The 16,385-nt window shown below is 32.1% G+C and overlaps 2 protein-coding genes across 2 annotated transcripts in view; both read right to left on the bottom strand.

The window, feature by feature from the left end:
- LOC133847370 (neurobeachin-like) overlaps window positions 1-16,385 on the bottom strand; it is a 95,895-nt gene that overhangs the window by 12,686 nt on the left and 66,824 nt on the right. The window lies entirely within an intron of this gene.
- LOC133847908 (proteasomal ubiquitin receptor ADRM1 homolog) lies at window positions 6,106-6,694 on the bottom strand. Its single transcript, XM_062283201.1, has one exon. The coding sequence runs from the start codon at window positions 6,677-6,679 to the stop codon at window positions 6,161-6,163; it is 519 nt and encodes a 172-aa protein (XP_062139185.1). The 5' UTR covers window positions 6,680-6,694; the 3' UTR covers window positions 6,106-6,160.

Genomic DNA, 16,385 nt, shown 5'->3' with positions numbered 1-16,385 from the left:
GCTGCTTGCAACGTCGTCCCCTTTATTGTTGGCTGCTTTTAAGTAATTTTAATAGCAGTTCTTGTTGTGGCTACGCATTAAGCACCAAATGTGCCCCGCCCCCGCCCCCGCTCTCGCCACGCCCCCACCTTCACTGCTATATTAGCTTGCAGCTAAAGCTGGCCGAGCTTCTTGCTTAATACCAACTTAGCAAATTGCCTGCTTTACTGCTTTAGTGGGAATTCCTTCCAGGAATTCATACCTCAGCAGTTAGTCTGCGGAATTTCCGTGCAAAACGTAAAAAAACAAAACAAAAAACAAAAGATGTGAAATGCGAAATGCAAACTGTGAAAATGGAAAAGGAGTAGAAAAGTATTTCGCTGTTGTTGCTGCTGTTTTTTTTTATGCCGACAAAGTTTCTCAAGCTCATCTCAAATACTTGATGTAATCCAAAGCGCAAATACCAGAAATTTTCATCAAATCAAACAAGCAGCCATAAACATGTTAATTATGAGCTAATTAGCTAAGCAAAAAGGAAGAATTACTACAAACAGCTCATCAATAATACAAATTCATTTAAGCCTTAAAGTAAAGTGTGATAAGCTGCAAATTAATAAGTAATTTAATAAGTAATTTAAGTTAAATAAATACCAATAATTATGGAAATGTTCTTACAAAAGATTCACAAAAATTGAATATAATTTGAATTTATTTGAGCTTTTAAACTATTCTCGATAAGTTAACAAAAAAATACTAAACTGTAAATAAATAAATAATGCAGTAAGTAATTAAAGTTCTATAAATACCAATAATTATGTAAATGTTCTTACAAAAGCTTCAGCATTTCCAAAACAAAATTTTTTATATTTCGAATGAAATAAAAATGTATTTGAACTTTCAATCAACTAAAATTATAAAGTCTGCAAGTTGCCAGAGGTAAGTCATATAATTTAGAATTATTTTCCACACAATATTAATAAATTGATTCGCCAATGGACAAGTTAAGAAGCTTGCCAACAAATACAATTCAATTTGCATTCAGCATCAACAATAACAATTCCAATCGGAAATAAATGCAAAATTTGCAAAGCAGCTTAACAGCAAAATCCTAAACAATTTTATCACCTTCATTTTTGTGTTTTTTACTTTCCAAAAACAAACAAGTAAGAAAGCTACAGACGAGTAGACTCGACTATGAGATACCTGCTACTCAGTTTCAGTTGAAGCAAAAGAGTACGGTATTAAAATATACCAAATTGATATACGACAAAAATATTAAAATTACTGTTATATTTGTTTTTTGTTATATAAATATATTCAAAATATACCAAATTAATATACCAAAAAATACTAAAATTTATTGTTATATTTGGTTTGTTGATATATTATTATATATAAAATATACCAAATTAATATACCGAAAATATACTAAAATATGCTGTTATATTTGGTTTTTGATATACAAATATATTCAAATTATACCAAAAATACTGAAATTGCTGTTATATTTGGTTTTTGATATAGTAATATGTTCAAAATATACCAAATTAATATACCGAAAAAATACTAAAATTTCCTGTTATATTTGGTTTTTTGATATATATATTTATATTCAAAATATGCCGAATTAATATACTGCACAGATACTGAATTATATCAAAGGCTGTATTTGATATATTGATTATATACATTCAAAATATACCATATTAAAATATACCAAATTGATATACTGCCAAAATACTGAAATATACCATACAAAAGTGTTTTTTAGATAACTTCTACAATTTTCATCTAATCTCAACCAATTTTTTCATAAATACTATTATATGTATATTTATTATTGCATGTACCAAAATGAGCTTCAAAATTAAGCTTATTATTAAATTTTTTCTGGTTTGAAACAAATTTCATTTGCATGCAAACATAACAAATGATGTCCAACAAAATTATATCTCTATCTCTTATATTCTCTGAGATCTAGGTGTTTATAGAGACGGACAAACAGACAGACAGACAGACATGGCCACATTGTCTCGGCTGTTGATGCTGATCAAGAACGAAGATCTTCTGTCTGTTTATTCACTTCCTGCCGGCACAAAGTTATAATACCTTTCTACCCCACAGGTAGCGGGTATAAAGACAAAACTTTGACCACACGGACAGAAAGAAGTGAACAGCATGGCATCAACTCGTAACCCACAACTGCATCACAATTGGACGAGCGTGAAATCAAAATGAAGAAGATGCCGAGCGAAGAACAACTGCCAAAGTCGTTCACGAATTTCAATTAGAGAGCTCAGCAGGCAATTGCCAAAGTTTTGACAAAAAAAAGAACCCATCATAAAAAAAAAAGGAAAACGCAAAACACACAAACAAAATGTGCTGCTGCAAATACATTTGGCGTCAGCTTGGAGTCCATCTAGACGGTGGACGGTGGGCGGTGAGCGGTGGGCGTGGCAACGAATGAGCGTACGAACTGTCCAACTGGGTTAGAATTGCTTTGTGGCTATTTGGCCAACGGCCAGAAACAAAACTCAGCAAATCTCTCTCGAGTATTTTTGGCCATAAAGTTATTGCCAGTTTTGGCAACGTTCGAAAATGCAAACGGAGGCTCTGACTATGCATTCAGTGCATGCCAAAGGCTCTAACGACACCACACACACACACATACTATCACACACAAACACACACACACACACCTAATCAAGTAAATTACAACTAATAATGCGTTTGCATTTGGCAAAGTTGTAAATGGCTGGAAAACGCCTTCGGCTCTGACACTTGTGTGACTGCAACTCTAGCTGTCTCTCTCTCTCTCTATCTCTTTCTCTCTGTATGTGTGTATGACAGCTTGTGTATTTGTATGTGTGTGTGCCTTTGGCTTGCAACAATCACAACAAGCGCAACAACAACTTGCCACTTTGCCGTAGTTCAAGCGTTTTCATTATGCAGCAATTTAAGCTGCAATATTTGTGTGTGCTCTCGATACCCTGTAAAAAACGAGAGCAACACAACAAGGCTGCTCGACTACGCAACTTAAAGTTAACTCTTTATTGCATGCAAAGAAAACTAACTTCAAAAATAATATCAAATATAATAAAAACCAACTAAAATTGAATTTCACAAAAGAAAGAAAAAAACATTAAACTGCATAAAGAATATATTTAAAATATATATTAAAAATATAAAAATAAATGCAAAATTAAATAAATGATTCAAATAAGATTAAATTTAATAAAAAAAAACAACATAGGTTAAATAAAAGTAAAATACAAAGAAAATTAAAAAACATAAAAATAAATAGGAAAAAGAGGAACAAATTACCTAAACTACTTATACTCTCATATCAACTATTTACAGGGTATCTACTGCGTTGTTTACTTCCAACACAAATTTACTTTTCGTAGTCGACTTTTTGGGCATGCACAAAATTTTTCTCATTTTTTTTTTGTGCTCTCTTTGCTGTTGTTTGTTCTGCGCGCTGCGTTCGCATTTTGCCAGCACTTTAGACATTTTTTTATCGCCTCCCCTCCTCTCCACCCCCCTCATAACACCCTGCGACCCGCTGACCCCGGTGGGAGCCACTGGCCCTGTTTTGCCATTACCCTTGTGAGCAATCCTTCCACTCACTTAGTTTCATTTGGGCACAAAAACAACAAATGGCAAAGACAAAAACAAAAACAAAAAAAACAACAGACAGCACAAAAATTTGCCGAAAAATAGAAAAATAAAACAACCAACCAAAAAAAAAAAACAAAAAAAATCCAAAGCAAAGCGCAAAAAGCTCCCGCAAATGATGCAGAGTCAAAAGAAAGGGGGAAAAAAAACGAAAAAGATATGAAAAGAAAACAAGAAAAATACCATAAAATTTTGCTGCTGTCGCATGCCTAGCAATGCAATCCATACATCCTCCTCCTCTCCTCTTCTCTCTACACTTCCCTTGATTCCCGATAGCCGACCCTTTGGCTTACTTTGCACTTTGCAACTATTTTTTAGCAAATTTCTTAACGTCACCAAAAAGAGTATTCATCTTAGGACTACAAGTATGTAACAAAGAAAACCAAACTCTAAAAAGAAATTATTTAATTTGAGATAAATTTAAATAAATACAATTTTTAAGTCAAATTTGAAATGAAAAAAAAATCTTGAAGACTTCAAGTTTTCAAGAATTCGAAATTTAACCGAAAATTATTAAATTTTTAGTTTTATCAAGTTTAAAGATTTCTTCTTAGCGTTTTTTTGTAATTTTGCAATAAAATTTAAAATGTGGAACTTGATTTTAGTCATCGACATTTCTTAGTTTAAAATTGTCTACAAAAAATTATTATTTCAATCGCAATTCAATTGATTTTTATGCTTCATTTTTTGCTCGTTATCAAGGGTATCAAATCTTCGTTGCAGCCTTTGGTTTTATTGCTTATATTTCTTCTGGCATGTCATTTTTTTTTTTTTTTTTTTTTGCTGCCTGCTTTGGTGTCGTTTGGTGTCTTTAATATCAATTTTAAGTATTTTTATTTTTTAGTCGTCTGCTTCCTTTCACGTCTTGTGCTCGAGTTGTCGTCTAACTTATGCCATCTCATTTATCTTCGTAACTTCGCTTGCCAGCCATTTTTTTTCCCCCTCTTTTCTAGTTGCATCTTTTGTTTTTTTTTTCGGTTCTTTTGTTTTTTTGATGGGTGCAACGGGCCCTGCAGATACTTTGAGGCAGTTATTGCATTTTTTGTCCTGTTTCTTTTTTTTTGTGTGGATGGCGTTACAAAGTTTTAAGCGCCACATCACAATCGAAATGCATCACTGAGCAGCACGATTTACTTTATATTGTTCTGTCTCCCAATACATTCGATACTTTTTGTTTTTTTTGCTGCTGCCTGCTGTCTTGATGTTGTACTTCAACTTTGTTGGCTTTGAGCAAATAGAAAAGTGCAGCAAGTGTGTTTTTATAGCTATTTTATGGCAATAAATGCGCATAAAGTTTAGACGCAAGTGCACAGATGTGGAATAACTATCGATAAATTGTTTGTACACTTTGTATTTTCACTTATTTGATGCATCATTAAAAGCAATATAAATATTGAATACTTATTGTTAAATATTCGTCCACTTTCTATGTCTTTTTATTGCTCTTCGTTCGTTTTACATGTAACGATTTATGACTCCGGTATATGAAAATTACTATCGATTAATTTTACACACTTTGTATTTTCACTTAGTTGATGCATCATTAAAAGCAATATAAATATTGAATGCTTATTGTTAAATATTCGTCTACTTTCTATGTCTTTTTATTGCTCTTCGGTCATTTTACATGTAACGATTTATGACTCCAGTATATGAAATTACTATCGATTAATTTTACACACTTTGTATTTTCACTTATTTGATGCATCATTAAAAGCAATATAAATATTAAATACTTATTGTTAAATATTCATCTACTTTCTATGTCTTTTTATTGCTCTTCATGCATTTTACATGTAACGATTTATGACTCCGGTATATGAAAATTACTATCGATTAATTTTACACACTTTGTATTTTCACTTATTTGATGCATCATTAAAAGCAATATAAATATTAAATACTTACTGTTAAATATTCACCTCTCTATGTCTTTTTATTGCTCTTCGTTCGTTTTACATGTAACGATTTATGACTCTTGGATATGAAATTACTATCGATTAATTTTACACACTTTGTATTGATGCATCATTCAAAGTAATATAAATGTTGAATTCATATAGTTAAGTATTCACACAATTTACATGCTTCTCAATTTTACACGTAACATTTTATGACTGGTATGTAGAATTACTATCGATAAATTCGATAAATGCTTTGCACTTTGTATTTCAACCTAATTATATTCTTTTCATATACTCAATTAATTAAGTATTTTTGGCTCTATGTTTTAAATCTAGCAATTTATATCATTTCTGTATATCGGCGTTATTTTAGAGAAGAGAAGTAACTATCGATAACAAATTATAATTTTATTTAAAATAATAAGTTAAAAAAATGTTCTATTCATAAATTGAAATATTCATGAAATTGTTAATTTATCATTCCGAATATTCCAAGCACGTGTTTGTTGCAGATGTGTAATAACTATCGATAAAATCTAAACACTTTGTTGAATTCGACTTCCCTTTTATTACTCTCTGGCTGTGTTACAACTAACAATTTATGACTCGGACTGCTTCAAATTGGCACCTTTCACCGACTTGAGCGAATAATCATCATCGGAATTGGTGTTTGATCTGAGCAGCTCATTGACCTGGGCACAAATCTCAGCATCGTGCTCGAATCTGGGATCCTGCATCCAAAAGAATAAACGATTCGGCGATCGTCGAAACTTGAGCACATAGATGCGACCCGTTTTACACGACTCGACGCGATGGAATTCCAAAGTGCCCGGCGATACAATGATATCGATTTCGACCGCCATGCGTCGACGATCCATCCAGCAGAAATGCAAATCGTAGGCCTCATCGCGATACAGATAGATTAGACCCTTGCGATTGTCTGGCTCGACCATTTGGGCACCTTGAATCATGCGCCCGGCCTTGAACTCAACCAGATGCCCATCAGCGTCAGCCGAATCGCTATCCAGTTTGAATAAATCGAAAGAAATGTGTGTGAGAGAGAGAAGAAAAACTATCGAAATCGAACTTGAAATCAGAATTTTGTTCAAAGATTTCATTCGAGGTGTCGTCGCCTGCTGCAGAAGTTCAGTTCAAATATCAATTAGAAAACACGTGTGCATATATGTAAGTGTGTGTGAGTGTGTGCAGGTGTGTGTGTGTGTGTGTGTTGTGTTCGAGTTTATAGCATACTTTGGGGCCACCTTCGACTGCAATTGACCTTTAATTGCGCACTTAAAAGCACATAAAAACGTGGCCAGCACATTGCCAGGACATGTCCAAACATATGTACAATATACACACAGCCACTTGCAATGCATGTGTGTGTGTGAGGGCAGAGGAGGTGGGCGTGTCTCGGGTCGTAAGTGCGGCCAGCTTAGCCGTGCACAATTAAATTAAAGTGATGACTTATATAGCTTAACGTGCATCGAATGGAATTGCCCAACTAAAGTGAAGCAGCCGGAAAGCAAATGACAGAGAGAGAGAGAGAGTGAGACAAAGACAGAGAAAGAGCAAGGAGCGAAACAGAGAGAGATTGAGAAAAAGAGAGGCAACTCAGTTGTGCAGTTTTGTGTCGGATAAACAGAAAGCGCACTCGAGCGCAACAAAAGCAACTTGTATTTGCAACGAACACAAACTATCGATAACACTTCGAAAACTTATCGATCTTAGAGTGCTATGCATAATTTGTAAACTAAATTTGTTAAGGCGAGAAGAGATAATAAAAAAAACAGCATCTTTCTTTAAATATTAAATCATTCCTTTAGAAAAAGTTACTTAAATAATGAAGTTTTATTTACAGACTTTAAATACAGCGTGTTTAAAAATTTGCATATGAATTTAAAGAAAAACTACATAATATATTGATTACTGTTAAATTAGAAATGTTTTCAATTTTTGTCAATTGATCACAGTAAGAAAACCAGTTTTAAAACCAGTAAGAATGAGATACGCACTACGTCTCAATAAAAGCAATCGTAAAATATACCGAATTAGTATAACGAACAAAATACTAAAATATATCTTAGGCTAAGTTCGATATATATTTATACTATATATTTATAATATGCGATAATATTTTTAAAATATAACATATTAATAACATAGAAAAGATACTGAAGTATTAGAAATACTATGTTTAGTATATGATTGTACTATATATATTTATTTAATGCGATTGTATTCTTAAAATATACCAATATAACAAAAAAAATACACAAATATACCATAAGTTTTATTCATCCTATGCAGTAGTATTCTTAGAATATACCAAATGTATAAAACTTAAAAAAATCTAAAATATACTGTAGGCAATATTTGGTATATTCTTGTACTATATAATCATACTATGGGTAGTATTTTTAGAGAAAAATACTAAAATATACATTTAGTTATAAAATATACCAACTGTATAAAACTTAAGCAATTCTAAAATATACTGTAGGCAATGTTTGGTATATTCTTGTAGTATATAATCATACTATGGGGTAGTATTTTTTAGAGAGAAAAAATACTAAAATATACCTTTAGTTATAAAATATATCAACTGTATAAAACTTAAACAATTCTAAAATATACTGTTGGCAATGTTTGGTATATACTTGTAGTAATCATACTATGGGGTAGTATTTTTTAGAGAGAAAAAATACTAAAATATACATTTAGTTATAAAATATACCAACTGTATAAAACTTAAGCAATTCTAAAATATACTGTAGGCAATGTTTGGTATATTCTTGTAGTATATAATCATACTATGGGGTAGTATTTTTTAGAGAGAAAAAATACTAAAATATACATTTAGTTGTAAAATATACCAACTGTATAAAACCTAAACAATTCTAAAATATACTGTAGGCAATGTTTGGTATATACTTGTAGTATATAATCATACTGTGGGGTAGTATTTTTTAGAGAGAAAAAATACTAAAATATACCTTTAGTTATGTTTGCTATATACTTGTACTACATACTCATTTCTCATATGCTTGAAACAATTGTAAATTGCCATTTCTTAAAGTCTGAATTAGTTCACCAAGAAGACAGCTCTTTAAGACACCCAAAACCAAACAAATGTAAATGCCTACAAAAGTTAGCAAAGCTAAATGCATTATTCAAATATATAAATAATACAATAGCTCAAGTTGCAAAGGAGGCCAAAACAATTTCAATACGCTGCTGGCCTCTGAGGACATGAAGAATATGAGCGCACATAATGCGACTGCAATTATAAACTAATTATAGAAAATGTAAATTTAAATCTCTCTCTGTGACTCTCTTTCATGTATGCATAATATATATGTATATATGTATAGTAACTAGTGTATATCGAATGTTGTTCGCTGTCTTTTCTGTTGTTGCAAAGATGTTGTTGGCATTAGTTAAGCTCCATGTTTTCCGGCTTCTTCGTTTTCCATATATGGAAAAGTGTCGTCGTATATAGTGCAAAAGTAGCGCAGCATCTGTATGAAGATGTGTGTGTGTGTGTATGTGTGTGCTGCATCATTAAGATACATATATGGGGTATATATATATCTTGTGTATAACAAGCCATATAGCATATGTCCCTGTTCACCTTGTGTGTGCGCGTTTTAATGATGCCAAGGCGAGTCCTGGAATCATTGCGAAAGAGAGACAGAGAGAGAGAGAGAGAGAGAAAGTCCACAAAGCAGGCAGTAGCCAGGCTTTTGCTCCTGTTCCTGCTTCTGTTCCTTTGGGGGCAGAACGCCGTTCGAAAGCAATTACAATTTAAGTATTTAATTAGGGAATTACGTGAGCAAATACACACGCCCAGACACGAAAAAGAAGAAGCCAACGAAAACCGAGATGACGTTTTTTTTTCTTTCGTTCTTTAGCAAAATAAAATAGCGTAACGTAGTTGCCACAATCGAGAGAAAGTAAAGAAAAGAAACGTTACAAGGCGCAGTCGAAAGTCACCTGCTCCCAATGCCAATAAAAATGATGCCAATTTCTGTAGCAGCAAAACACAATTTACAGTTTACGCTTTACGCACTTTCCATTCACATTCACACACACACACATACACACAGAGCATCATTGGCTTTCACCTCGGCATCCCCTCGGCGCAATTTTCTAAGCACATGAACAAATAGTAAATAAAATCAAGAACTATAAAAAAAGAAATGTAAGGGAAATAGGTAAAAGCGTCAACGTTGTGCGAGAGCATTGAAAATTGTTAAATTGCTCAGCGTTATGTTGACAAATGCTTAAAACCCTCAACGCACACACACACACACATACACATACAGAGAGAGTTTTCCTTTCCCTTTTCTCGATTTTCTGGTCCATAATCTACCCTCTGGCTTTGACATTGACGCAGTTTTCTTGTTCAAAATTTCCCTTATACGAGTATTTTTTTTTCTGTTGTTGTCATTTTCATTTTTATGCTTTTATTTCTCGTTGAGTATCAATAAATTTCCCGTTGGCTAAAGCAAACAGTAAAAGGAGGGAAAACAGGTAAACACACCTACGCAAACACCTACACACACACACACACACACACTCCTACGCTTACACATACATATACATATATTAATAAGTACATTTGAGCTCCATCAGAACGATTGTAACGCCATCAAGCATCCGAGCTGTTGCCATCAATATCTTTTATAGCTTTCATTATAAGCCAAAAACAAAAGAAAAAACTTACTTAAAAGTTTATTTATTACCATAAGCAATGTGCGTTTTATTCGCATTTAACTTTAACCTTACGCTTACTATTGCTTTTTTTATTGAAACTGAACATGGCGAAAATAAAAAAGTTGGAAAAGTTCTGACAGCTATATAGATTGCATTACATTATATTTCTGCCAAAGTTATTTGGTTGTGAACTATAACAAATTTTATAATAATTAAAAATAACTTTATGATTATCTCTTATTCATTTTCTTAAAGTTTTCCTTTGCATTTTATGTTTATGCCGAGTCTTACAAATATTTCATTTATATAAAGTCATTTCTATAATGAAGGATAAATTCATTTAATGATAATTGTATATACTACTTTGTTTATACGAAGTAATTTCTATATATATAATATAATATAATAATAATCTATATATCAATTAATTAGCTTTTGCTTGCTTTATTCTTTACTTATCTGGGCGATTGAAAGATAAATCAATTCATTTACCATTGCTTACTTAATTTGTCAATATAATAATCATAAATTCTGCCTACCAAATTTTTCAATATTAAAATTGTTTCATTTAAGCTCAATTTATAAAACAAATTTCTTTAGCTCATTTCTATATTGAAAAATAAATTGCTAAAGCTAGCAAGCTTTATTTATATTTGGTAATTTCTGTATTAAAATATAAATGAATTCATTAACTGAATTCTCAAATTGTTCACAAAAAATATTCATAGATTCTGCTTATCAAATATGATATTTGTATATTCAAATTCTTCTAGAGATTTCATTAAGCATTATAAATACGCCCCCTTATTTGATTGATCAAATGTCGCAACTGAAGTGAAAGATAAATCAATTAATTGCATTTTGAGAGAGAAGAAATCAGACAAGAGCTGTGAATGAAGAACGCGTGTTAATCGTAAAAGTGAGTAAAGTGAGTTTTCATTACGAGTTATTGCATACTTTTAGGAGCAGCTACAGCGAATAAATGTATGAATGTGTGAGTGTATGTTTGTCTGTTTGTGTTACACGCCAATTGGCCGTCAAGTTGCATAAATGAAATTTTGCGGGCTTAAAATCTCGCATTTTACTTGTTGTTCGTTCGCATTTTATTATACAACACAGGCCGAAGGATAATGCCGCCTTAAATGCATATGTGTGTGTGTGTGTGGCAGGCATTAATGAAGTGTTTGTGGCATGTTTGTCAAGCCCTTATATACATATATGTATATATATGTATATGTATATGTATGTCTGTATTTATGTATTAACCAAAGTGAGCCGTAGCAAGTGGATTATAAATTCACGCAATGCTCGAAATAAAACGTAATACCTTAAACATGAATAAAGCTATGAATGCCAACAGCCATGAATACACTTATTAAGTGAATGCTTTTGAATACTTTGCCGGCTGACTTTAAGTGTTCACAGACGCAAACGCAAACGCAAAATTGATTGAATAATTTACGCAATTTTGAAGCCAGACAAGCCAAATTTCAATTGAAACAAGCGAGAAAACTACAGTCGAGTGTGCTCGACTGTGAGATACCCGCTAGACATGTTATATATACGGCAAAAATACTAAAATATACCAAAGATACCCGATACTCACTTTGAATTAAAGAGACCAGTGAGGTATGATTAAAGTATACCAAATAATATACCACAAATATACTTAAAATATACTAAAGGTTTTATTCGGTATATTACTATAGTAGTACATTCATTAAAAAAATATGTCTGTATCTCTTAAGTCTCAAATTAATATACCGCAAATATACTAAAATATACCGAAAGGTATATTTGGTATTTTAAAATAGTACTACATTCAATTAAAAAAATATATATGTATATATACCGCAAAAATACTAAAATATACAAAAGATACCCGATACTCACTTTGAATTAAAGAGACCAGTGAGGTATGATTAAAGTATAGAAAATAATATACCGAATAATATACCACAAATATACTTAAATATACTAAAGGTTTTATTCGGTATATTAATATAGTTGTACATTTGTTAAAAAAATATGTGTGTATCTCTTAAGTCTCAAATTAATATACCGCAAATATACTAAAATATACTGAAAGGTATATTTGGTATATTAAAATAGTACTACATTCAATTAAAAAAATATATATGTATATATACCGCAAAAATACTAAAATATACCAAAGATACCCGATACTCACTTTGAATTAAAGAGAGAATTAAAGAGAGTGAGGTATGATTAAAGTATACCAAATAATATACCAAATAATATGCCACAAATATACTTAAAATATACTAAAGGTTTCATTTGGTATATTAATATAGTAGTACATTCGTTACCGAAAAGGTATATTTGGTATATTCAAATAGTACTACAATTAAAAAATATATATATGTATATCTATCTCTTAAGACTCAATTAAATATATCGCGAAAATACTAAAATGTACCAAAGGCTATATTTGGTATATTAATATAGAAGTACATTGATTAAAAAAATATATCTGTATCTCTTAAGTCTCAAATTAAAATACCGCAAATATACAAAAATTCAATTAAAAAAAATATATATGTGCATATATCTATCTCTTAAGTCTCAATTTAATATATCGCGAAAATACTAAAATATACCAAAGGCCATATTTGGTATATTAATATGTTACTAGATTCGATCGAAACATTATTCTATCTCTATTTCTTATAGTCTTTGGACTATAGGTATTTCACAGATGGACGGAAAGATGAAAATGGCTTGAGCATCAGATATTGACGCTGATCAAGAATATACATATAACATATACTAGATGGGTTCTGAGAAGATTCTTTCTGCCTGTTACATACATTTCGTTCCGACACAAAGCTATAATTATTATTAATTGTTTAGGGAATAAACCAAAATTGAATTAAATGCAGACTTAAGTTAAGCTGATTGCAAGAGTACAAATCGAATGAAAGGTAAATATTATTCATGTACTCCGCAAGAATATTTATGAATGTGAATGAGTGAGTGAGTGCATGCTTGAATGCACTCATTAGGCAATTAGAACTGCATCAGTCTTGGGTATATTCATTGAACTCATGTTACTAACTGTCTATCATCGTCTGTCTCTTCTTCCCAACAACACACACACATACAGAGACACACACACACACATTACACTATCAATTTGTATGCTCTCCAATTAAGCTGAAAATCCAATTGCAATAAAGTAACTGCAACTCGCAATGCAGTTTCAAATCGAATTCATCGCTTGGCACATTGGCAATTCAATAAAGCAAGAAAGAGAGAGAGAGAGAGAAGGAGAGAAATCAAAATCAATTAAACTTATTGAACTACATTTCGTAGGATAATCCATTTTTGAAAGTGCATTTGAAAACCTTAAGCATTGTGTTATTGGCGAGGCAACATTTTATTTACAATTGATTCAATTGCATTGCAGTTGCCAACGTTGCTGCCTCGAGTTAATTGACTTGGCAATTTATTGATATTTTATTTAGTAAAAATAGATGCCTAAAATTTGTATAATTTACAATTATATTTCAAAAGTTGCCATTTATATTTACAACCTTATTATTTCCTAATTTGTTGAAATGGGCTTTTGCTGAGAGAAGCAAAGATTAATGTCTTCAAATGATTAACAAGAAAATTAGAATTATCAAACAATAAAATTTGACTAAAGCGAATATTAATAGAAAGATACATTGAACCCTCAATTTGTTTTAATAATTAGTTTAAATAACTATCCACAATCTAACAAAGATTATGAAAAGAAAGATTATGAAATATCAAAAAATAAGCTGATAGATTATTGTTGATTTGGAAATATCAGTGGATACAACAAAGATCTCAAGCTACATTTGCAAGTTCTTATTTAATTTTAATTCATTTTTTTTCAGTATTACTAATCCACATAAATAACTTATTAAGAAATTCATTTCTGTTCAGTACTAGGAACAATTGAACAAAGATTAATTCCTTCAAATGAGCAACAGAAATAATATGTAATACGTAAATAAAGCGGAAATAAATATTCAATAGATTATTGTTGATTATTTTCAACTATTGCATTGCATAAAGAGCTCAATTCACAATCGTAATATAAAGCAAGCATATCAATATGCTAGCCAATAAAATGCCAGCAAATTGCGAAGAGCTGAGAGATGCGAGACTAAAGATTGGCAGTGAAAACAAAGCCAGCAACAGCTGTAACCATTAGGTGGAGACGATGTTTCACACACACACACACAAACGGAGAACGAAGAAGAAGAAGCTGCGTTACGCTAGCTTATAACCCGAGCAACCACATTACGTATACGCAACGTTGCGTCGCGTTTCGAGTTCGAGTTTGCGTTTGCGTTTGCGTTGAGTGGGGAACTGTGTTCGAGTCATTAATTCATGGGCATGAAGTTGATTGCGTTTTGTTTGGTTTCATTTTAGTTGCTTGGCGTTAAGTTGTGTGCACAGCCAGACAGGCCAATTAAATAGGCGCAAGGAGTCAACTTCATATTAACACATACTTAGACAGCAGCGAACAGAAAGTGTGAGTGCTGTGTATGCGTATGCGTATGTGTGTGTGTGTGTGTGTGTGTGAGCAACGCACAAACGCTGCGTTGTAACCCACGTAACCGGTAAGTTTATGAATTTCAAAAATGCGCCCCATTGCCTAAACTAATTTTCCTGCACACGCAATCGCTCACACACACACACACACAGTGTGTGCTTTTCAATTTCCAACCCACACACACACACACACAGGCATCCCTTTTTTTATACTTCCTTTGTGCGTATTCGCGGCGGTTGTTTAGAGAGGCGTCTGTCAAAGCAGCGTCCACAAAGCAAAAAGCAAAACACGATGAAAAAAATGTATGAAACAACAAAAACGAAATGCGAAAAAAAAACGCAGACCACGCAAAAGTGAAAATCGCCAGCAGTTAGGCGACTACGCAGATAGCCTTTAAAATGTTTAACTGAAATTTCATCAATTTTTGTTAACAACTAAAATGTCAACATACTCGATAAAGTCTTAACAGAGAATCTCTTTTAAAATAGTTGATAGTAAAAATATATATGAATACAAAATACAGATAAATTCAGATAAAGAGAAAAGACAAAAAAAGATAAGTTACAATAGTTTTATAACTTAATAATGAAATTCAACTGTAAAACTTTTTACTTAATGACAAAATACAAATATAAGCTTAATAAAATATTAAATTTATATACAAAAAAAATATATTAACAAAGAGCTAATATATATTTATAGATAATCTATGTATCTATAGATTCACATATATCAAATATATTTTAGATCAAAAAATGTAAAGCGAATTTCTACTAAATAGACGACTAAATGACAAATATAAGCACAATAAATTTATTTATAAACCAAATAGATTTCAAGATAAAATGCAATACCAAATTTAAAAACGATTTCAACGGATTTTTGAAGTAAACAACATAAAAACAAATATATTTCCATATTAAATGTAAACAATATGTTAGCTCCAAAGCTGTAATTAACAAATGGATTTTGTATTAAATTAGGGAATGCCATTTGAATTGTGTAATAAATATTAAAATCTATTGATACACTTGCGTGCACTTTAATTCAATATAAAAACGTGAAACGCGAGTGCCAAATTTCAACTATATGTTTGCAGCTTAATAAACCAATTAAAAAACAAAGCGCTCAGTTTTCAAACACAGTTTTCGCTGCCTCTCTCTCTCTTTCTCTCTTTGCCTCATGGTCAGCAATGTGATTTTGAAATAGTGGCAGCTGCAACTGCGGCTGTGTTGCATGCAACAAACACACACACAGAGACAGACAGAAAGGAGGCGGGGCATCAGCTCGAAATGAACTATCGCTAGCAGCGCTTTGGCTTTGTTGTTGTTGTTGCAGTTGCAACATGTAAACGCGGTCTTGCAACAGCAGCAGCTTGTTGCCGAGCCGCCTTTGTGGCCACCATTGTTGTTGCCTCGCGCCTCTGTTAGTGAGCTCGTTAAAAGTGATTCCTTTTGTTTTTGTCGCGAAACGCGTGCGAAAATTGAAAAACGATCCATCAAGGTGCGAGAAGCAAAAACTCAACAAAAACGCGAAAACCAAACGCATAACAA

The sequence above is a fragment of the Drosophila sulfurigaster genome, chromosome X (genome assembly GCF_023558435.1).
Source record: "Drosophila sulfurigaster albostrigata strain 15112-1811.04 chromosome X, ASM2355843v2, whole genome shotgun sequence".
Taxonomy (NCBI): Eukaryota; Metazoa; Arthropoda; class Insecta; order Diptera; family Drosophilidae; genus Drosophila; species Drosophila sulfurigaster.
This window is presented reverse-complemented; position numbering and strand designations above follow the sequence as displayed.